A 25,546-nucleotide genomic window follows, 5' to 3' on the forward strand; every position below is an offset into this window, starting at 1 on the left:
AAATGTAACACTCTTATCCAATCACCACCTCCCACTAAACTTTCTTCTCCCATATTTTCAGGAGATTAAGTAGCAATATGAGGGTAAACTAATATTCTATGTTTATTAGTGAGACCATGTAATATTGTTACTGTTGAGCAATGTAGTTTAAGACTTCCTGTCTTGTTAAATATTTTCCCCTCATGTTGTCTTTTATTTCTTCTTTTCATATGTTTATCTATTATGCACTGTTCCTGAACTATTTAAAGGAACTACAAAAGCCCTATTAAAACCATTGTTTACGTGATCAACCCAATTGGTCAATCTGTCATACCTGCTTTTTACCCTCTAGGAGCCTCCCGTTCAGTCCCTCTGGTCTATCAGTTTCCCAGGCCAGCTGCCCACCTGTTGTCCTGGGGCTTCTTTTTAACACCATCTTGCGAAATCCCTGTGCCTCTCGCCTGTGTTGTGTCCCCCGTTTCCTGGATCCCATGGTTTCCTCTTTCTTGGTTTACAGCCTCATTTTTGTAGAGCACATTCTCTAGAAGCTTCCTGAGAAAAGGTACATGGGAGGTAAATTTGTTGAGACTTTCCTTGTGCGTCTTAATGTCTTAATTCTACTCTTACATATGTTTGCTAGTTAATTTTGTTATTGAATTTAAAGTAAAAAAAGTCATTTTCCTCAGAATGTTAAAGGCTGTACTTCATTGGCTTTTAGTTGCCAGTGTTGCAGTTGCAAAGTCTGATGCCATGGGGATTCCTGATTGTTTAAATGTGACACACTTTATTTCTCTGGAAGGTTTTGAAATCTTCTTTTTAATCCATGGTGTTCTGAATTCTCATAGTAAAGAATCTTAATGATCATCTTTTTTAAAAAAATCCATTATTCTGGGCATTTTCTCTTCCCTTTAAGCCTGTAAATTCCTGTAATTCAATTAAAAATTTTTTTCTTATATTATTGTTTGATACTTATCTCCCCACCACTTTCTACTGTTTCCTATTTCTGGAACTCCTATGGTGAAACACTGAAACTAATGAACTGACAAAGTACATTTTTTCACTTCTTTTCCCTCAACCCTTTCCTCCTCCATTGTGTACACCTTGCCCTATTAATCTACTTTCTAGAATGTTTGCTTGACTTCTACACCTCTCAATACTTTTTTTTACAGTTTAATTTATAGGAGCTTGTTCTTACTTTCTCATTATTCCTTTTCTATAGACTACCCTTTTTATATCATGGATATTACACTGTCTCTCATCATACTATAGATTTTTGACAAAGAATTATCATAAGTGAAATGACAATGATTAAAGACAAAAAGAGAATCTTAAAAGTAGCAAGGGAAAGACAGTGACCTTTAAGGGAGTTCTCATAAGACTGTCAGCTGATTACTCAAGAGAAACTTTTCAGGCCAAAAGAGATGGGCACAAAATATTTGAAGCAATGAAAAGCAACAAACTAAAACCAAGACTATTCTACCCATCAAGGGTATCATTAAAAATTGGAGGACAGCCCTGGCTGCTGTGGCTCAGTGGATTGAGAACCAGCCCACGGACCAAAGGGTTGCTGGTCTGATTTCCAGTCAGGACACATACCTGGGTTGTGAGCCAGGTCCCCAGTAGGGGGCACTTGAGAGGCAACCACACATTGATGTTTCTCTCCCTCTCTCCCTCCTTTCCCTTCAGTCTAAAAATAAATAAGTAAAATATTTAAAAAAATAAAATATAAGGAAAGATAAACAATAAAAATCTAAAGTTTATCACCAACAAAGCAGTATCACAAAAAGTGTTAAAAGGACTTTTTAATAAGAAGGAAAAATATGATTATGGATAATAAATAATAATAACTATATAACTATGTATAAACACTTTAAATATAAATACATTAAATTTTCAGTCAGAAACATAAGATAACTGAATGGATGAGAAAACAAGACCAATATATATGCTGCTTCCAAAAGACTGAAGGATACACACAGACTAAAAGTAAAGGGATAGAAAAAGATATTTCATGCAGATGGAAAAGAAAAAAGCTGATGTAGCAGTACTTATATCTGACAAAATTTAAAACCAACACTATAATAAGAGACAAAGAAGGACATTACATAATGATAAAGGGATCAATCCAACAAGATTTAACTCTTATGAACATTTATGCACCTAATAAGGAGCACCCAAATATATAAAGAAAATATTGATAGACATAAAGGAAGATATAGAAAGCAATAAAATCATAGTAGGGGATTTCAATACCCCATTGTAATCAATGGATATATATTCCTGACAGATAATCAACAAGAAAATGGTGGCTTTAAATGACACACTAGATCAGATGGATTTTATTGATGTCTTCAGAGTATTTCACATGGAAGCAGAATATACACTCTTTCCAAGTGCACATGATACATTTTCTAGGATAGACATATTAGGACACAAAACAAGTCTCAATAAATTTAAGAAGACTGAAATCATATCAAGCTCTTCTCTGACCGTAATGGTATGAAACTAGAAATAAATCACAAGAAAAAAACTGAAAAACAAACAAACACATTAAGGTTAAATAACATGCTATTAAACAATGAATGGGTTAATAATGAGATCAAGGAAGAAATTAAAAGATACCTTGAGACAAATGAAAATGAAAACACAACAACCCAAAAATCTTTGGGCCACAGAAAAAGCAGTCCTAACAGGAAATTTCCTGGCAATACAGGCCTAGCTCACGTAATAAGAATAATCTCATAAGCAACCTAACTTTACGGCTAAATTATTAGAAAAAGAATGACAAAAGAAGGAAGGAATAATAAAAATCAGATCAGAAATAAATTAAAGAAAGTCTAAAATAACACAAGTGATCACTGAAATAAAAAGCTGGTCCTTCTTAAAAGAGAAATAAGATGATTGATAAATCTTTAACCAGACTCATTGAGAAAAAAAAGAGAGCATACCCCTCCAAATTAAATCAGAAATAAAAGAAAATGGACACCACAGAAGTGACAACCAACACCACAGAAATGCAAAGGATTATAAGAAAATGTCACAAACAATTATATGCCAAGAAATTAGACAATCTGAAGGAAAAGATAAATTTCTACAAACATATAATCTTCCAAGACTGAATCAAAGCAAAACAAATTCTGAACAGACTGATTACTACCAACAAAATAGCATCTGTAATCAAGAAACTCCAAGCAAATAAAAGTCCTGGACCAAATGGCTTCACAAGTGAAATTTACCAATTGTTCAAAGATGAATGAATACCTATCCTTTCGAAACTATTCCAAAAAAATTCAAAAGGAGGGAAGACTCACAAGCTCATTTTATAAGGACACCATTATCCTGATTCCAAAACCAGACAAAGACATTACAGAGAAAAAAAATTAGATGACAATATTCCTGATGAACATATATGCAAAAATCCTGGTAAACTAAATTCAGCAATTCATTTAAAAGATCATGCACCATTAACCAAGTGAGATTTATTCCTGGGATGTAAGTTTGGTTCAATATCCTCACATCAATTAATGTGATACACCACATTAAAAAAAATGAAAGATTAAAATGATATGATCATATCAATAGATGTACAAAAATCATTTGACAAAATCCAGCACCCATTTCTGACAAAAACTCCCAGAAAAGTGGAAATGGAGGGTGCATATCTCAATATAATAAACACCACCTATGGCAAATATACTCAATGGGAAAAAGTTAAAAGCTTTTTCCTTAAGATTAGGAAAAAGATAAGGTTTTCCACTTTCACCACTTTTATTCAACATGGTTTTGGAAGATGAAGCCACAGCAATCAGAAAAGAAAAAGAAATAAAAGGCATCTAAATTGGAAAGGAAGAAGAAAAGCTGCCATTATTTGCAGGTGACATGGTACTACACATAGAGAACCCTAAAGATTCCACAAAAGAACTACTAGGACTGATAAATGAATTCAGTAAAGTAGCAGGATACAAAATTAATATTTGGAAATTGGCTGCATTTTTATATACCAATAATCAGAAAGAGAAATTAAGAAAACAATCCTATTTACAATTGAAGCAAAAAAAGAAACCTTGAAATAAGTCTAACCAAGGAGGTCAAAGAACTTTACCGAAAACATTATAAAACACTGAAGAATGAAACTGAAGAAGATACAAGTAAGTGGAAACATATACTATGCTCATGGACAGGAACAATTAACATCATTAATATGTCCATACTACCCATAGCAATCTATAGATTCAATGCAGCCCCTATAAAAATACCAATGGTATATTTCAAAGAACTAGAACAAATAGTCCTAAAATTTATGGAACCATGAAAGACCCTAAATAACCTCAGCAATCTGCGGAAAGAACAAAGATGGAGGTAACATACTACCTGATATCAAACTATACTACAAGCTTATAGCAATTGAAACAGTATCTTACTGGCATAAATCCAGACACACAGATCAATGGCCCAGAATAGAGAGGCCCCAAATAAAACCATTCCATGTGGTTAATTAATTTATGATGAAGGAGACAATAACATACAATGAAGTATACATAGTCTATTCAATAAATGGTATTGAGAAAATTGGAAAGACACACACACAAAAAATAAACCTAGACTACCTTCTTACACCATATACAAGAATAAACTCAAAATGGATTAAAGACTTAAATACAAGACCCAAAACAATAAAACTCTTAGGAGGAAGCATAAGCAGTAAAATCTCAGATATTGCTCTCAGTAATATTTTTTTCTGATATATCTCCTCAGGCAAGGAAAAATAAACAAATGAGATGACATTTTTGCACAGCAAAGAAAACCATCAACCAAATGAAAAGAGAACCTACTGAATGTGAGAAGATATTCACCAATGTTACATTTCATAAGGGGTTAACATCTAAAATTTATAAAGAGCTCATACAACTCACCACCAAAAAAAAAAAAAAAGAAAAAAGAAACAAAACAAAACAATTCAATTAAAAATGGGCGGAGGAGCTGAATAGACATTTCTCTAAAGAGGTCATACAGATGGCCAACAGACATGAGAAGATGCTCAACATCACTAATCATCAGAGAAATGCAAATTAAAACAATAATGAGATATCACCTCATATCTGTCAGAATTGCTATCATCAACAAACAAGTGTTGGAAATGTCGAGGAAAAAAAAGAGCACTTGTGGTGGGATTGCAAATTGGTATAGTCACTGTGTAAACAGTAGAGAAATTCTTCAAAACAATTACAAATAGACCTACCTAACAACTCAGCAATTCAAATTCTAGGTATATATACAAAGAAATAAAAAAAAAAACCCACTGATTTGAAAAGATATATGCACCCCTATGTTCATTGCAGCAGTATTTACAGTAGCCAAGATATGTAAACAACCCAAGTGTCCATCAATAGACAAATGGATAAAGGAAAAGTGGTACATATATACAATGGAATATTATATTGCTAGGCCATAAAAAATGAAATCTCCATCCCATAGTATAGATGAACCTAAAAGGTATTTTTTTAAAAAATTTTATTGATTGATCTTTTTTAGAAAGGAAGTGGGAGAGAGAGACACACACATTTTGTTTTTCTATTTATTTATGAATTCATTGGTTGATTTTTGTATGTGCCCAGACTGGGTATCAACCCACATCCTTGGCATCTGGGAACAACACTCTAACCAACTGGGCTACCCAGTCAGGGCTTTAGAGGGTATTATGCTAAGTAAAGAAAAAACTACAGAGAATGACAAATACCACATGATTTCACTTATATTTGGAATATAAATAATGAAATAAGTGAACAAACAAAAGAGAAACAGACTTATAGATACAGAGAAAAAACTGAGGGTTGTCCAATGGGAGGGGGTTAGCGGGAGGATAAAAAAGATGAAGGAATTAAGAAGTATGAATTGGTAGTCACAAAATAGTCATTGGGATGTCAAGCACAGCATAAGGAATGTAGTCCATAATATTGTAATAACTGTGTATAGCTCCAGGTGGGTACTAGAATTATCAGAGATCACTTTACAAACCATATAACTGACCACTATGCTATACATCTGAAACTAACATAATGTTAAATGTGAATTAATCAATAAAATACATATTTCAGTAGATACACATTTTTAAAAGCTTTTTTTGTTTGTTTCTTGAGCTACAATTATCTGTATTTTTCCTGAGCTACCCATCACTTTTTATCTTCCTCTGTTTTGATCTCTATATTTTATTCTCTATTTCATATTGGGGGCTATATACAATATCTGGTGACCCTCTCACTATTCATTAATATTTAACATTCATATATTATATTTGTTTATATGTATGAATATCTTAAATGTATGGATATATAAATATATGTAAAATATAAAATTTATTTATATTTAGGAATAGTCCCAACTAGACTGACTAGAAACCCTGGGTGGAGGCAAGGCATACTTAATGCCTGTGATATAACTGGGTGAGGCATCCATCTGTTTCAACAGGGATTCCAAAAGCTAGTCAGAACATTTCTTTGGGCTATTCAATTTTTTTAGATAAGAATCCTTCAAACTCCTACCTAAAGAGCCGGTCCATGGCTCTAGGTATCACTGGCTATAGTGCTCTGTGAGCTATGTTGTGAAACCATTTAGGAGGGTCTTACGTCTTTTTGTCAAGTTTTACCTTTGTCCCATTGGCCTCGTTTCCATGAGTCCAGAGCATCTCTGACTCAGTGTATCCTAAGATTACCCCTCACACTTCTACCAGGAATGGAGAATTGTTACCGACAAGAGTCAGGAAAGGAGAGGAACAGCATCTAACTACTTTATACACTACATTCCACTAACTGCTCTGTAACCAATTTTAACCAGTCTCTGCTTTTCATCTCACCCTTGTACTCCTCCTGTGCCTTCCCAGAGTGATGAGATTGAATCTAAATCTTCTGTCAGCACACTTCAGCTCCTCCTCCTCCATCACAGTGCTGCCTTCCAGAATACTGATGGCATTCCTTGTTTAGTAGCATTTCCTCCTGTTTCTTCACTCCCACATCTACTTATTTTCTTATAGTTTTTGATTCCTTGCTTGTGTTAGTCTTACAAATTTTACTTTGAAATTATATGTACTTATGTACTGTACTCTAGTTTGTTTATCCAGAGAACTCTAGGTATTACCCCCAACTAACTACCTAACACCTACTTTTGGGCAGAATACTGACAAATCATTTTAATTCTATTATTTACTATGAAGCATAGGGCAAAGTAAGGTGAACTGCTCCATGAATGTATCATTAGAGCATCTCACTGCTATCTTGGCTCTAGAAACTTGGAGCAAAATTTGAGGAGGATGCCATATCAATTTCTCAATACACAGGAAGGCAACAAGAGAGGGTAAATAAGAAAGAAAAAACAGACATCAAGAAAATAATTTAAAAACAGAATAACAAGAGGATTGGCCCAAATAAATAATTATTTTAATAAAATTTATATAAGTTTTTTAAATAAGATAACTCTAAACAATGATCATCACTTGGAAGGCTGTTGAGTAATTTATATCATTGAATGTTAACTGTGAAATTCTACTCATTCATTCAACATGTATCCAGAATTCATATAAAAATCACCATTATCCAGCAAAAGCTATCCATATAAGAAATTCTCACAATTTCATGCCCATATTACCTTTCATTTATGTACTTACCCTTTTACTGCCCTAAAAAGTATAGCTAGAGAATACATAAACGGCTTAAATTCTTGCATACTTATTACATGTATATACTAATGTGAATGTCTATGTATTCCTCACCTTATCTCCAAAGTAAATTTTAGTCAGCTTGCTAAGTATCCTTTAAATATATTTCTTGAATATATTTTTATTTTCCTGAGTACATTTCTTACAAATTTGTTTACCTAAAACTATATAATATCTCTGAACTATGCCACACTTAATTGTGGGCCAATAACTTAAAAAATTAATTGTGTTGTCACTTCTACTGAATCTGTAATCATATCTTTGAGCTTGATGAGATGACTTTCTAGTCATACCGGACTTGTTTCAAATACTAATTCTTTTATTTACTGAATATATGACCTTCAGGAAGCTAATAATTTCTCCAACAGGAAAAATGGACATACTATCTATTTTGCAGGTTTTAATTATGGTTAAATCATGTAATACATATAAAGAACCTGGTATACTATAGGTTTCCAATTAATAAAAGCTTTAAAATCAGAACATGAGAAGATATTGAAACTTTAAAAATACATCTTTTCACATCATTTACACAATGGAATACTACTCGGTAGTAAAAAAATAAGAAAATTTTCCTCTTTGTGACAACATGTATGGACCTGGAGAACATCATGCTAAGTGAAATAAGTCAATCAGAGAAAGACAAATATCATATGATTTCACTCATATGTGGACTCTAGTGAACCAACTGAACTAATAAGCAAAATAGAGACAGACTCATAGAGATCAGGATGACAGCTATTGAGGGGTGGAAGGTTAGTGGATAGAGGGATTGAGCAGAAAGGAAAAAGGACTCATGGACATGAACGACAGTGTGGTGATTGTGGGGGGTGCATCAGGGGGGTAAATGGTAATGAAATCATACAATACAATAAAATAAAAAATACATCTTTTATAAGTGAACAGTTTTTGCTTCCTTTTTTAGGCATCATGTCACTGATAAGCTGTTCAACTAGAAGCAATCATCAGCTAGCTACTCAGGATTGATGAAGAAAGTTCTTACAAGCAATTAGGGAATTTTCATTGGGGGAAGGAGGCCTGGAAAAAATTAAGGAAAGTATTTGACTACAGATCAATTGTTTAACCTTTTTGAAACATAGCATGTTTAACTAAAAGTTAGAAGGTTGGATGAAGTCTCTCCAGATGTTCACTCTAGAGAGTTCTCTAATTTTGGAACACGTATGTTTTGTCTCATGCCCTCCTCCCTCCCCCATTCAAGGAATCAGTTTAATTTTGCTTTACCTAGCATATTACAAGCATATTTGCCTAGAAACCCTCCCCACTTTTTCTGTCCCTCAGATACTACTCATTAACATATTTTGGAAAGGATGCATGAATTGATCGGCAATTTTGCATTCTATAATGTGTTTCTCTGACTTTTACAACTTCAGCTAAATGTTTTTGTTAAGGAAAAAAGGAGAAGTATATCAGAAGTTTTATTCACCAATGTTTTCTCTTATAGTAGCATACAAATTTTAGAATGGGAGAAAAATCTATCACAATTTCAATGAAACTAGACATTTCAAAGGATAGTTTAATATCTCATCTGTGTGATACCATCAATATTTTGGGCAGCTGATCACCAAAGCATTGGCTGAATTGCTCCTAATTCAGTGGATTTCATTTGGTTATGGAGATACATGATTGAGACACATATGACAATTTTGGCAATCGATGGATGAAATGAATCAACCATGTGGTGATTGCACTGGCTGGTTAGTGGTCAACATGAACTGAAGAGAAAATAACTGTGGGATAAATTAATCCTTAAACTGCAAGATATGCCATGGTATCAAAATAGAACTCAAATGGCAATTCATGATGAATACTTTTTAATGCTATAATTTTAAATTAAACACTTAAAATTATTTCTGTTATTAAAATGCTTTCAATTTTTCTATCAATCTACCAATATTTACTTTATCTGAAAGGAAGGGATTGTACCAAATGTTGCTGGGAATAAAAGGGTCTGTAATAGGAAAGAGGCCAAAGAACCTATCAAGAATATGCCTGGGAGCCAGATGCTCTGTAAGTAACTTTTCTAACAGCCTTGAATATGTCTCTCTTCTTATTTGCAAAAATAATTATCTCCAAAGAGCTTATACTTTAGTAGATTTTATTTACAAGTTTGAGATGTTCATTTAATGCTCCTTATACTACAAAACCATTTTTAATTTATCTACATAGCAGAGATAAAAGTAAATGAATATTTTGATGTTCTTTAATTAACAACTATACATGCAATAAATTCCCCTCCTTCATCTTAATTGCAGGAATCCTACAAGAACTTGTTGTAATGTTTTCCATTTTTCTCTTGATATGCTTCTTTACCCTAAGGGGTGCTAAGGTTTTAAAGTGTTGTAATTATTTCTATTTTTTCAAATATTCTTTCAAAATTACTTTTTCTTCTTCTCAAGAGAAAATTTGTCAAAACAATTCTGCAGTATCCAAAGAATAAGTGTGTTGGTAGCAGGGTGACCAAATATCCTGGTTTGTCCAGTACTGAGAGGTCTCCCACTGTGTAGGACTTTCTATACTAATACCTAATAGTGGGTCAGTCCATGACAAACCGAGGCAGTGGATATAGCAAAGAATGTCTGCATTAAAAGTTGCAATTTCAAGCCTCCTATTAGAAGTACTTTCTTTCATTGCTAAACAGCAGTAGAAAGCAATTAAACACCAGACAGATGAATGAATTTAATGACCTTTACATTTCCCTTACACTTGTGGTTCTCAGTTCTGGCTTCTTACTGGAATCATGTGGTTAGGGTTCTCAAAAATGATCCTATTCTATGCTAAACTGACCTGAAGGCTAGTCCCAGTCATCAGATATGTATTTCAAATTCCCCAGCTGATTCTAATTTAAACTAAGAAAAAGTACATTCATTCTGAGATTCAAACTAGTATAGATCTGTCAAGAGCCATTCAAAACAAGGAGAAATGCATTTCATGATCACTCACTTTTTAAATATTATTACATGAGAGTTTCCACTTCACATTGAAAACAAATGAGAACCCACAAACTGACTTTAAATGTATTCATCTAGGGTTCTTAATATATGAGTTTCTCCTTTGTCATATTTTCATTCTGATTATCAATCACTACCATCTATTGACATAATTTTTGCAGAAGAAACTGTACTAGGCACTGTGCAAACATAAATATATAAAACTCAAGTTCTATGCCTTAAGAGAGCTCACTTTTGAATACATGAAAGATAACCAAATGATCAAGCAAATAACTGCACTAAGGGAAATGGCTATGGCTTGAGATGGTTGGGAAATCTGCACACAGCAGGTAGGATTTTAAGAAGGCCTTGAATACTGGGTGAAATTTCTATGAGAGAGCCAGAAAGGGGAGAAAGGCAATATTGAAGCCATCAGATTACCAAATTTAAATATATATACAAATAATAGAGTTCATATCCGGAGCAATGCAACTATATAGGGATGCACATAGCTCTACATGTGAGCAAGGGGAAATAATTAGTTCAATCACTTCTTTGGTGATAAGCCTCATGACACTGAAAAGAAGATAGGCAGATGAAGCAGTTGGTTCAACATAAGCATAAAGACAAGCTTGGCCTATAACTTGGAAAACAGGCCACTGAAGAGAACTGCATAAGTCCCTTGTCTCATACTGGGTCCACTGAAGAGAATCAGTCATCTTAGAATAGAGGCAAATGCTGCAGAGATCATTGCCAAACACCTGAGATTCCCAATATATTTGATCAAATGACTAATGTTAAAGGAATACATTTAGAACAAAAATCATACAAAGGTCATGTGTTGTCATATATGTTGTTAATATGATTATAAATTAATTTTTAAAATTTGCTTTCATAATGCAATGGGTTTTTCTCTGTATTTCAAAAATAAAGCATCACTGTACCATTTGTCTTTGCCTCCTAAAATAGTTAATTTTCATATTTATTCCAATATCTGGTCTTCATGCAAGATATTAACTAAATGCCAATGAATGATCTTGATATGTATCATCTCAGGAAGTCAGGTGGCAAAATTAACATTTAAAAGGAGGCATCACTTGTTTTTCACACATTATTAACTTATATTACAATTCAAATAAGCTTACAGCTGGCAAAAAAGTCTCTTCTGTAAAGTGATCTCAAACATAATAGGCTTAATTGGAGATAAATTAAATTAGGCACTCATGCATACTATAGCATATTAATTCTGAGTAGTTATTAAATAAATTTTCTGCTATCAGTGGTGTGAACAACATTATATGCAAACAAATTCTTCTAGAGGATAGCAAATAAAGTTTATGTTTGGGATGCTGTGTGCCTGACATTTTCCCATGCCTTCTTATAATGTTAAATAATCTTTCTGCTAATAATGGTTCTAGTTTAAGTCTCAATAAATGAGTTGACTTCATTCCCAGGCAATTAAGTAAAAGAATGGCAGACAAAACTGCCAGAGTGGTTTTGGATTTTCCAAAGGGAAGTTTCTACCTCTCTATGACAATTTTTAGAAGGCATTAGTACATAGCTAGGGAAAAATTGTCCAAAATATCAGGTAGTAAAGGGTGCATCTCATCCTGTGTTTTGGGTAACTTGTGTTGCCTGAGAACATTTAAAGAAGGCAATTACTAAGGTTGAAAGAAAACATAGGCAGTAAATCTGTGACATTTCTCATAGCAACATTTTTTTCTATCTCCTAGGAAAAGGGAAACAAAAAAAATGGGACTACATCAAACTAAAAAGTTTTTGCACAGAAAAGGAAACCAGCAACAAAATCAAAAGATAACCCACTGAATGGGAGAACATATTAGCCAATGATAGAGCTGATAAAGGGTTAATATCTAAATTTATAAAGCACTTATGCACAGGCATAGAAACATGGAACAGACTGAAAGTGACCACAGGGGTGGGGGGAAGGAGATAATGGTGGAAAGAAGGGAAAGAGATTATACAAAGAACACGTATGAATGACCCATAGACATGGACAATAGTTTGGGAATTGACTATGGGAGTGGGGGGCATAGGTAGAGGAAGGCAAAGGGGAAAAATTGGGACAACTGTAATAGAATAACAATAAAAATGATTAAAATAAATTTAAAACATTAAAAAAAATAACTTGTAAAACTCCACACCAAAATAATAAGCAATCTAGTTAAAAAATGGGCAAAGAATGTGAATACACACTACCCCAAAGAGGATATACACATGGCCAATAGACATATTAAAAGATGCTCAATGTCACCAATCATTAGAGAAATGCTAATTAAAACCACAATGAGATATCACCTCAAACCTGTCAGAATGGCTACCATCCATAAATCAATAGACAACAGACTTCTAACCAAAATGGAGGTATAGGTACACACTGTACCTCCTCAAACAACCAAAAGGACAATAACAAATTTAAAAACAAAAAAACAACCAGAACTGACAGAAAATTAAACTGTATGGAAGTCTGATAACCAAGCAGACAAAGAAGAAGCATTCACCCAGCCTGGTAGGAGGGGACACGAGGGGTGGAGGTAGGCAGTCAGGTAGAGAGGACTTGCAGCAAGGCACTGGCTGGAGTACTGGTTGAGGTGGTGGCTTGTGGACTGGGTAGTCCCACATTTGTGTACAGATAAACTGGGAGAAACAACTGGGGAGTGAGATAGACCATGTAACCGAGAGTTCCAGTGTGGGGAATTAAACCCTCAAAGCCTATGATGGAAAACACCTGTGGGGGTTGAGGCAGCAGGAGAAACTCCCAGCCTCACAGGAGAGTTCATTGGAGACACCCACAGGGTTCTAGAATGTACACAAAACCACCCACTCGGGAGTCAGAATCAGAAGGTCCCAATTAGATTGTGGGTAGAGGGGGAAGTGACTAAAAACCAGCAGAGCAGAGCAAGCGGCACTGTTCCCTCTCGGAACCCTGCCCTACATACAGCATTACAACACAGCAACATGGGTTGCCCCACCCTGGTGATCACCTAATGCTCTGCCCCTTACTATGTAAGGTCCACCAAGACCAAAAAAAAAAAAAAAATAAGGCCCAAAGGAAGGAACAGATCAAAGCTCCAGAAAAAATATAATTAAGCAACAAAGAGATAGCCAACCTATCAGAGACACAATTCAAAACACTGGTAATCAGGATACTCACAGAACTGGTTGAATATGGTCACAAATTAGAGGAATAAATGAAGGCTATGCTGAGTGAAATAAAGGAAAATATACAGGGAACCAACAGTGAAGGGAAGGAAAGTGGGACTCAAATCAATGGTGTGGACCAGAAGGAAGAAATAAATATTCAACCAGAACAGATGAAGAAACAGGAATTCAAAAAATGAGGAGAGGCTTAGGAGCCTCCAGGACATCTTTTAACATTCCAACATCAGAATCATAGGAGTGCCAGAAGGAAAAGAGGATGAGGAAGAAACTGAAAACTTATTTGAACAAATAATGAAGGAGAACTTCCCAAATCTGGCAAAGGAAATAGATTTCCAGGAAGTGCAGGAAGCTCAGAGAATCCCAAAGAAGTTAGACCCAGGGAAGTGCACACCAAGGCACACCATAATTACATCACCCAAGATTAAAGATAAGGCAAGAGTCTTGAAAGCAGCAAGAGAAAAGGAGACAGTTACCTACAAAGGAGTTCCCATCAGACTATCAGCTGATTTCTCAAAAGAAAGCTTACAGGCAAGAAGGGTCTGGAAAGAAGTATTTGAAGTCATGAAAGGCAAGGACCTACATCCAAGATTACTCTATCCAGCAAAGTCATCATTTAGAATGGGAGGGCAGTTAAAATGCTTCCCAGACAAAGCGAAGGTAAAGGAGTTTATCATCACCAAGCCCTTATTATATGAAATGTTAAAGGGACTTTCCTAAGAAAAAGAAGATCAAAAATATGAACATCAAAATGACAACAAACTCACAGCTATTGTGAGGTCTGGTTGTTAACCAGACCTAAAAAAAAATAAAAACAAAAACAAACTAAGCAAACAACTAGAACAGGAACAGAACCACAGAAATGGAGATCACATGGAGGGTTACCAACAAGGGAGTGAGAGGGGGAGAGAGGGGTAAAAGGTACAGAGAATAAGTAGCATAAATGGTAGATAGAAAATAGACAGGGGGAGGGTAACAATAGTATAGGAAATGTAGAAGCCAAAGAACTTATATGTGTGACCCATGGACATGTACTAAAGAGGGGGAATGCGGGTAGGAGGGGGTATGCAGACCAGAGGGGAATAAAGGGGGGAAAATGGGACAACTGTAATAGCATAATCAATGAAGCATATTTAAAAATAATAAAATAAATCAACAGACAACAAATGTTGCTGAGGATGTGCACTTGTGCACTATTGGCAGGAATCAGATTAGTGCAGCCATGGGGACAATAGTATGGAGATACTTCAAAAAATTAAAAATGGAACTGCCTTAAGACACAGTGATTCCACTTCTGGGAATATATCCAAAGGAATCCAAAATACTAATTCAAAAGAATATACGAAGCCTTTCCATAAAGCATCCAGTCATGTAATGTGAAAAATAGAGAGATTTATTGAACAAGATATAAGAAACACTGTAGATAGTACAATGATACCTCAGTCCCCTTCAAGGCAGGCACCTTGGGTCCCATTGTATTTTCCTGAATCTCATTGGTGGTCTGAAATTTCTTCCCTTTCAAAGGTGATTTTAGTTTTGAGAAAAGTCAGAAGTCTCAGGGCACCAAGTCTGGGCTGTAGGGGGCTGAGTCACCTGGATGACTTGATGTTTTGCCAAAAAACTCTGCATAAGACATGATGCATAAGTGGGAACATTATTGTGATAAAGCTGCCAATCACCAGTTGCCCATAGCTGCAGCTTTCTGAATCGTCCTAATAGTTTACACAGAGGAATATTCAAGCTTAATGCAAAATTTGATGCAGATTTGTTGCTGTACTTGCTCAGTCATCTTGAATGTGATGGCCACACAGAACACATGCTCACTCAATGGGCTAGTACCACCCCCTATGATTGGTACAGTAAAATCATCATGTTCACACATACACATTCCAATCCACTCTCCTTGGCTGCCAGGTTAAATCGATGTTGCACAAACTGTTCTCATTGTATTAATGATGGATGGATATTTTCTGGACAGACCTCGATCATATGCACCCCTATGTTTACTGCAGCGTTATTTACAATAGCCATGATTTGGAAGCAACCCCAGTGTCCATCAATAGATGAGTGGATAAAACAGCTATGGTACATTTATACAATGTAATACTACTCAGTCATATAACAGAAGCAAATCTTACCATTTGTGATAGCATGGATGGGCCTGGAAATTATTATGCTAAGTAAAAGAATCCAGTCAGAGAAAGAAAAATACCATATGATTTCACTTATATGTGGAATCTAATCAACAAAATAAACTAACAAACAAAATAGAAATGGACTCATAGATACAAAGAACCGACTGACATTTCTCAGAGGGGCGGGGTTCGGAGGTTGTTTAAAAAAGGGTGAAGGGATTAAGGAAAAATCCCTCATAGACAACAGTGTGGTAATTACCAGAGGGAAAGGAGGGTGGGGAAAAGTAGATGAAGGTAAAGCAGGAATCAATTGTGATGAAAGGAGACTTGGCTTGGGGTGATAAACACCGAATACTATATACAGATATTATTATAGAATTGTACCACTGAAATCTATGTAATTTTATTAACCAGTGTTACCCCCAATAAATTCAGTTAAAAGGAGGTTGAATGCTATTTTGTAAAAAAGACCGTTTTCTCTTTCTTTCCTTAAATAGTAGTAATCTAAGTTATCAACTACCACTCAGATTTCGTAAGTTAGCAAATGGTGCTTCTGTGAAATAAAATACACATCTGAGCCTTCATATGTATATATACATACACACACGCACACATATATATATACACGCGTATATATGTATGTGTGAATATGTCAGTGAATACACACACATTAGCTTCCTTGATGTACTTCTGCCATGTTATCTTGTTCTTTTATTATTCAGTCAGGCCCTTTAATGGCTATATCCAGAAGCAATTCAAGTTATGAGGTATGACACACGTACCCCAAGTCTGAGAAACATGTTTTACATTCTTTGCGCTTTGCACATTTAAAACTCAATGTAAGGTGACAAGAACATTAAGCTGCCCAGTGAGCAAAATGTGAAACTAATCACCATCTGTTCTTAGCCATGGGTACAATAATTGGCAAATTAAAGTGCCTGAGAATAGCTGGGCCACCTGCATCACCTTGGAATGGCTAATGAAGACAAATGCATGCAGCTAGTCTTACTGACAACTTCACATGCAGAAGGACTGAAAGGCAACATTACAATACATATTTAATTTACTGTAAAGTACACACTATGAAGAATTTTGGTTCTTTAAAGGACTAAAAACCCACCCCCTCAGTATTTTTATATGCATATTGGTTGAATTAACACTATTACTTACTCCTGAAAATTCACTGCTTTTCTCTTTACATCGGCAAACTGGGATCAACTTACTTATTAAAATGTTAAATTTATAATTTTTAACAACTATATTCAAATAGAAATGCTACAAGAAATACCTTAGTTTCAATAAAACTGCTACTATACATCCATCCATCCATTTATTTAATATTTACTGAATATCTACTACATGTTAGGCACTGTGCTTGATATTTGGCATAGAGATGAATGCCATGTCCTTCAGAAGCCTGTCACCAGTTGGAGAAAAGATGTATGCATACACAGATACATACAGACAACCAGGAGGGACTACACACTATTGTAGAAGTACTTTCAGAATTCCTCCTTTCCCCTTAGAGACTTCTAAGGGGATTCTTGAGCTGAATTCTAGGACCATATAAAAAGGGCACAGAATGAAGAGTTTCTGAAGCTGAACACACTTGAGAAAAGTCTTCCAAATGAAAAGAAAAGCATGTGTACAATCAAGAGGAAGGTCATAGTCTGCTTGAAGAAAAGAAATTGCCTTCAGAATAGATGAAGGAAATAAATATAGAAGGCAAGAGGTCAACAGATGATGAAGATGAAAGCTAGGCAAGGGTGAAAATATAAAGGTCCCCAGAAGAACAGTCAAGGAGTTTGGATTTAATTCTATAGGGCAGCAGTTTGCAAAACACAAGCCAGAGAACCCCGGGGAACAAGGGAGAAAGGGAGGCAGACTGGGAGGAGTGAGAGAGAGGCCAGGTAGTCAGCACTCTGGGCTTCAATAACAGTAGCTTTGCTAATATCCATTTTATATCAGGCCTTCTTAAATTTTTAAATAATATTCTCCTTGGATGATTTTAGACTTACAAAAAAAGTTACAAAGATAGTACAGAAAGTTCCCATAACCTGCTCACCCAGCTCCCCATTATAGTAACGTCCTACATTGTTATAGCACACTTGTCACAACCAAGAAACCAACATTGGAACATTGCTACTAATTAAAATCCAGGCTTCATTTATATTTCACCAGTTTTCCCACTGGTGTATTTCCTCTGTGCCAGAATCCAATCCAAGACAGTACATGGCATTTAGTCATCATGTTTCTTTAGTCCCTTTGATGTGTGACAGTTTCCCAGGTTTTTCTTGTTAGTTATGACCTTGACAGTCTTGAGGAATATTAATCAGGTACTCTACAGACTGTCCCACATTTTTGGGATGATGTTTTCCTCATGACTAGACTAAGGTAATAGGTTTGGGAAGGAGTACCACAAAGGTGAGGTACATTTTTCATCATATCATATCAGGAAACATAGACTCATCACTTGTGATGTTAACTGTGACTACTTGGTTAATGTAGTGTTTACTGGGTTTCCACACAATTAAGTTTCTTTTTCTCCTCTTTACATACTCTCTTATTTGGAAATGACTAACTAAATTCAGCCTATATTGCAGAGTGAGGGTAAGCTTTACTTCTTGGAGGGAGCTATAGCTATATATGTTATTTGTAAGAAAGATTTTTTTGTTGTACTTCATTATTTACTTGTTCAGCTATTTCTTTATATTAGGATGATATTTATATATCTATATTTATTCAATACTTTGGGTTATAATCCAATATCATGTTATTTGTTTTGTTGCTCAAATTCTTCCAGCTTTCACCATTGGGAGCCATGTCCTGTCCTTTTTATTTATAGTAAAAAAAATACTGTATTTTTACTGTCCCAGCCCTAGAACTAGCCATTTCTCTAAGGATCCCTGGTTCCTTTCATCGAAAGATAATATTTAGAAACCAAGGTCTGTGCACTGAAGTGCTAGGTGCTACTGGGCTATCACTACCCTTAAGCTCTCTCAGCAGAAAGAGCTAGAAAACATACAGGTATATGCACATAGCTATAATTGTTTTTATATATGTCCATCTGTGTGTGTGTGTGTGTGTGTGTGTGTGTATTCATACTGACACATGTAAGTTTAATTCAGTACTAACCTTACCTTCCTCCTCATCTGCAAATGCCCTGACAGGGAGAAACATGGCTCCTACCATCCATTTACTTACTTGTTCCACTGCAGTATTTGAACTTTCTTTGCAAAAAAGGTTCTACTTTAATATAGTAGAAAAATGTGAAAATACGCACTATAAGAGTCTATTAAATCATTTAACATAGAAAAGTGACATCACTTATATTTTTAGAAACATTATTCTGAGGTGGAGTAAGGGATGGATAGAAGGGAGCTAAGGTTTGAGGTAAGGATAAACATTAGAAATAATGCTGTGATGTGCCACACAGAAAATTAAGAACCTGAAATTGAATACTGGCTATGGGATGATAGAAGAAAGAGTCAATATAATAGATATTTTAAAAGATTAAATGCATAGAACTTAAGTGATTAGATGTGGAAAGCCAGAAACAGAAGTTGCCTACTCTGGGCATTTCATGTAAGTGGAATTATGCAATGTGTGGTCTTTAGTGTCTGGTTTCTTTCACTTAGCATAATGTTTTAAAGGTTCATCTACATTGTAGCATGTATCAATATTTCATTCCCTCTTTTGGCTAAATAATCTATTGCATGTGAATACCATGTTTTATTTACTCATTCATTAGTTGGTGGATATTTGGATTGTTTGTATTTTTCCATAGTAGAACAATATTGCTATAAATATTAGCAATATTAGTTTTTTTATGTGTGAACATGTATTTTCAATTTTCTTGGGTCTGTACCTAGGCATGGGGTTGCACGGTAAAATAATAACTCTAGAATTAGTTTTTTGAGGAAATGACAAACTGTTTTCCATAGTGGCTGTGTAATTTTACATTCCCATGAAAATATATGAGGGTTCCAACTTTTACACTCCACATCAACACTTATTATTGCTGTCTTTTTTTATAATATTACAGTAATCCAAGTTGGTGTGAAGTGATATCTTGTGATTTTGATTTGCATTTTCCTAATGACTAATGATATTGGGTATGTAAAATATTAAAAATTCATAGTAATAAATAAAACAAGAAGCATGCAGGAATTTTACACTGAAACTACAAAATACTGTTGAGCAATTTTAAAGAAGAGCTATATAAATGTAGAAAGGGTATATGTGAATGGACTGGAAGACTCAATCTGGATAAGGTGTCAATTCTTTGCAAATTGAGCCCTAGATTGAACATATTCCCAGTCATAACCCCGTCAACCTGATTATTTTTAGAAACGGAAAAGCTAACACATGGCATGGAGCATGCTGGACCCAGAAAAGAAAGGTTGTCAGATGTCACAGCAATAGAGTGGGGCTTGAAAAGGAAACTTAAAAAAAGAACATATAGCATTGTGCCTCTGATACCCTTCCCGTCTGGTATTTAGGCCTATGAAGTTATGGGCTTTTTAGAAAGCCACCTTTGCAGGTCACCTTTAATTAACTTTCTTATTTATTGTTTAACAAACATTTAAATCATAGCCTACTTGGTCAAAGTTCTATGCATATTCTCTATGACTTCAGCAAAATAAAGATGGGTGAGGTAATTTTAGAAAAAAAATGTTCTAAGTGCAGTATGAGGAGAGGTTAATTTTCAATGTTTGTCCTTTTTCAATGTTTGTTTTAAAAATATAATTTTAGCATTTCAGTCAATAAAGCAACAACATATTTTTACAAATTACAGAAATTCTCAGAGAAAAAAGGTCACAGAATCCAAGTATATTATCTTTGTTGAGAAGTACATAAGTAAAAATACATTTTTATAAATCATATTTTCTAAAACAGAAGTATCATTTTTATAAATAGACATTTTAAACATAAGTGAAGCTTATTAATATCCTTTACTTTCAATTTAGTAATGTTCCTGATAAGGAAAACTGAGCTCCAGAATGTTGAAAGCTGTTTCATCCCATTACGACTGCTGTCCTTCAGGTTGTCAGATACAAATACTTCTGCTATTTCTAAGAAAATGTGATTAGTGGATTTTTACTCAGGATTTTAAAACAAAAAAATTATTTTAAATTAAAGAAAAAGTACATTCCATTCCTTTAACTCATCTTTATTTTAGGATTATGTATTCTCTACTGAAATTTAGGACAGGATTTCTAATAGTGATGCCATTGTTCAGTTAATAGCAGTTCTCTGTGTGTGAAAAATTTCAAATGGAAAGTTTCTCAGACATTTTCTCATAATTTTGCTTATACTATTTATTCAAATGTCCATATTTCAGGAAAGATTTTAGAAAAATGTCTTTCTATAAAAAGATGTTTCTTTCTGTCAATTTAGAAAGGAACTCCTTCCTTTACCTTTAGCACACATATACACACAAATCTTGTGCCATCAATATAAGCTAAAGATAAAATGAAAGAAACATTGGCAGCCAGCCAAATTCTGGGATGATAGGAAAGAGAAAGCTGGTCAGCAGTCATGTCTCTTAGCTCTTATCTTTTCCTCACACTTCTCTGTCCCAGGCTAGGGAGCTGGGATGTCTGTAGTCTATGACCTCTTTCTTGAGTGGAAACACAGGCTGAGTCAGGTGCTTTGCACTTTAATGCCATATTACTCTTCCCCTTGAGGGCAACTTTATTGTTAGGAGAAAATAAAATGTTACATGCAAATGAAAGTAGTATTTGTAAATCATCTTTCTGGGTTTTACCACCAATATACTTGTAATGTTAAAACATCCTTTCAATTTCAATAGTAATGAATATGTCAAATAAGTACATATTAGGAGACCTATATTCAAAGAAAGTTTACCCCTGACTTTAGGTGAATCCACTGTTTTCTAAATAATGCAAGTTGCTTAGAAGGGTAAAAGGCCAACCTTTTGTAATTCTTCCCAGTGTGGATCATCATACAATAAAATTATTAAGGGGAAATTAGGGATTCATAAAGCAATATAGAGGTTTCTGTTATTGTTTGGTTGAGGCTGTTATTAGCCACAGCTTATACTACTATATTTATTTGAGAGTGTATAACTGTCCTAGAAATTAATCATTACATAATTCCAACCAGTGTGCTCTCTTTAGTTTTCCCAAATTAGAGAGGTTTCCCTATATTCATTTTGTCTCTTTCACAAGCATCCCTGAGACTTTGTCCTTAATTATTTTTTGTCTATGTCTCAAAAATTAAGAGCACTCTGACATTTATCAGTTTTCTAAGTCCCTAACACATTAGCTTTGTTTTCTGCCTAACTTGTTAACCTCATTTTGTCTTCAGCAGTTTCTGAAGCAATGAACTGAAATCTTTAAATTTTGCATGGTTATACTCGTAGTAAAAAAATCCAAATTCAGGTATCAATTTACTTAAAATGAATTTTCTGACCTTCTAATCTGAGTTAAAAACCATACTTATTTTCTCATTCTTCCCCATTCTATTTTAAATTTTAACAGACATTTTCTCAAATCCTACTTAAAAAATTTATAATCCAACAGCATGACTAATTTTATTTCTACCAAGCCATTGTTCGTCTAATTAACTTTCTTTTCTTTTTTCCTTCTTTCATTTTCTTACTTTTAAAAACCTCTGGACAGTGACATAAAAGAAAGGAAACAGAAAATGTAGAAGGATGTCAGTAGGCAAATTATGGGACACATTTCCTCATTTTCCACAGAAGATTGATCTTCTTGGATGGTGCTAGAACCCAGAAGCTGTAATCCAGCTCATGAGAGCATGAGCCTGCAACAAAGGGGAGAGAAAGGAAGGAAAGGCTGCTGATCTGTTGGTAATCTGAGCTGAGTCCAGATGCAGCAAGTTGGAGGCAGGCAGGTGGACAAAACAGCTATTAGGCTTTCCAAAGTAAAATTTACCAGAACAAAGAATGTGTAATTTGTTGAAATTCCATCACACTTATTAACAAATAAGCCAAGTGAGAAGCCAAGGTGACCTGTGCATCTAGCATCAGATGGACACTAATAAAAATCATACACTACTGTTAGAAAATAGTACTAGTAATATCATACTAGGAATATTAGTACTACCAGGAAAAAAATTCTACTGCAAAATGTAAGTGACTAAGATTGAAAAGATTCACTGTCTTCACACATACATAAAGACTGTAAACAATAGTGTGCTGATGCCCAGCAGCAGTTCTAAGTGCTATGTGCGAAAACTTCTGACAGAAACTCTAATTTCTGAGATCTTATACCTAAACACAAAAGTCTGATGAAAGCTCAACTTGCCACAAATCTTAGCTGAGTAGAACTCCATTAAATACACCAAAAATAAAGATGGGGGGGGGGGGGGGCGGAAACTCTACAAACTTGACCTTCAGAAATGTCCAGAGTATTGCTTGCAAGGGAGACCAAAGGAAATTCTCAATACTTATTAATCTTTTCATACATAAAATTACATTTGGCAAGTAGTAAGATCATTTACAGTCCAATAATTTCCAGTATCTCGAAGGGAATACATAATTTAAAAGAGAATTAAACCCAGGAAAGGCTCTGTCAGTTCTAGAAATAATTGCTTTTTCTCTTGAATTTTTCAAAGTTGCAATTTTTAGTGGTATCAAGTGGCTCAGCCCACAATAATATACAAAAAATATAACTGACCAAGAAAAAGCTTTCATCTCTTAAGTAACAAAACAACAGATTTTGAGAATAGTCTAAACTCTAAGACACCTAGCTCTAACAATTTTAAGGAAGTTTACATTTATTTTTTAGAACCCTAAAAAATCTGGGAACCTTAACAAGAGACTTTAATTTTAATAATTCTTGGGAACTGATGCTCTCTGTTAACTCTTATCTTTCATTTGTTTTTAGACTTCTGCTTTCAATCACAGGAAGTCTAAATATTGAAGTTAAACATTCTAGTAGATAACAGAGGACTTCTGGAAATGCTAAAATACTTCTAAGTCAAATGACCATGTAGCCTCTACAAATATTTATTACTGTAACCTCTACAAATTTCATTATTTTGTTTATGCATTCAATTACTCAACAAAGATTTATTTAGCACATCTAGACAAAATACTCACAAATCACCCCTAAAATTTACCAGAAAGTACAAATATATGTTTACTTGGGGATTTTTGATAGCTTCCATTTTGAAGGTACCAGATTCTAAAAAAAAAATATTTTACTTGAGATAAATCATCTTTTTCCTGTATAAAAGCCATCATGTTTTAATTATGGGCTAAAACTGACTAATACAGTTAGCTTGTATTAGAAAAATTAAGGTTGTAAACAAACTGTTAGGGAATTTCACAATGGGGTTAATGAAAATTTTTCTCTACATACAGTATGATCATCAGCAGACTAGTAAGTCTTATTTGGAATGGTAAGGCAAAAATAGTAAAAACACACTTTTCCTATAAAGAGTTATACATTATATTCTGTAGAGATAGCTATTATACATGAAGCAACAAGGAAGATATGATCACTTTACTACACACCCAGGAATTAAAGGAATCTGGTCCTAGAATAATGTAGTCATCTTCTTCTTCTCTATCATCTTCAGCATCTCATTTCTGCTTTTCCTCTGAAAGACCTTCTTCCTCTTCTTCCCCTTCTTCAACATAGTCATCATCATCTGTTTCATCCTGAATTTCCTCTCTTATTAAGTATGAGAGGCCCGCTTCCTCTTCTCCCCCTCCCAATTCTAAGTGGGCTCCACCTTCATCCTCATCCTCCTCTTCTTCCTCCTCATTTTCCTCATATCCTTCAGGTAGATCATATTCATCTTCCTCTTCATCATTTTCATCTCCATCCACATCATCCTCCACTCCCAAGTCTGGTGCTTCATTATCCTCCTGATCAAATCCATCTAATTATGTGATTTGCTGCAGCAGTTCAAAAACACTCTCTCTATAATCTTCTAGCATTGTGATCTTACAGTTAAACAAGTCAAGACTTTTCAAATTTTTAAGATTTTGCAGAGCTTCTAGTGTATTGACATTTTTGGTTTTGTTCCCACTCAGACTGAAGTGGGTAGGATTAGGACATTTCTCTGCCAGGACTTCCAAGCCTTCAGAAATTCTTTGTTAATAAGTTCCAAATTTCAAAGTTTATTTAAGTTGGGAATCCAGGCCAATGAACCAAGCTCCACATTAACCATACTCAGAAACTCGTTTTTTTAAAGTATCATTCCGACCCTCAATTTCCCCATTGACACAGTGGCAATTATCAAGGACTCACTGTGTCCCTGTGTCACCTTATACTCCTTCTGAGGATACCATGATATTCTTCATGCTCCTGCTAGAGGTGATTTGGATCCTGGCTGCATTCGAGGGTAGGTTCATCTGACTTGAGATAAATCCTGAAAGTGTTAACATTGTACCTGACTTGTGGCCATCAATTTAACACCAGAGGCTAAGGATTGGAAATAATCCTTTCTTCTTTCATTCTTTCTTCTTTGTCTTTGCCCTATTTCTTTTGTCTTTCCTCACTGTTTAGACACATAACACTTAATTGAGATGAAACTGGTAAAGCCACATTACCATAGGTAATGCTCATAGGAAAAACCAGGGGAAAGGACAGAGG

At 34.8% G+C, this 25,546-nt stretch overlaps 1 protein-coding gene and 1 pseudogene across 1 annotated transcript in view; both read right to left on the reverse strand.

Annotated features, from left to right (window-relative positions):
• Positions 1 to 559, reverse strand: part of ENOX1 (ecto-NOX disulfide-thiol exchanger 1) — a 282,243-nt gene extending 281,684 nt beyond the window's left edge. Inside the window, exon 1 of the mRNA XM_028526797.2 lies at positions 385 to 559. Within this exon, the coding sequence (XP_028382598.2) occupies positions 385 to 472 (88 nt within the window). The 5' untranslated portion in view covers positions 473 to 559. The remainder of the gene's footprint in view (positions 1 to 384) is intronic.
• Positions 560 to 14,584: 14,025 nt separating this feature from the next.
• Positions 14,585 to 25,279, reverse strand: LOC114508833 (annotated as a pseudogene).
• Between the last annotated feature and the right edge of the window lie 267 nt (positions 25,280 to 25,546).

Source organism: Phyllostomus discolor, chromosome 11, assembly GCF_004126475.2.
Source record: "Phyllostomus discolor isolate MPI-MPIP mPhyDis1 chromosome 11, mPhyDis1.pri.v3, whole genome shotgun sequence".
NCBI classification, from domain to species: Eukaryota; Metazoa; Chordata; class Mammalia; order Chiroptera; family Phyllostomidae; genus Phyllostomus; species Phyllostomus discolor.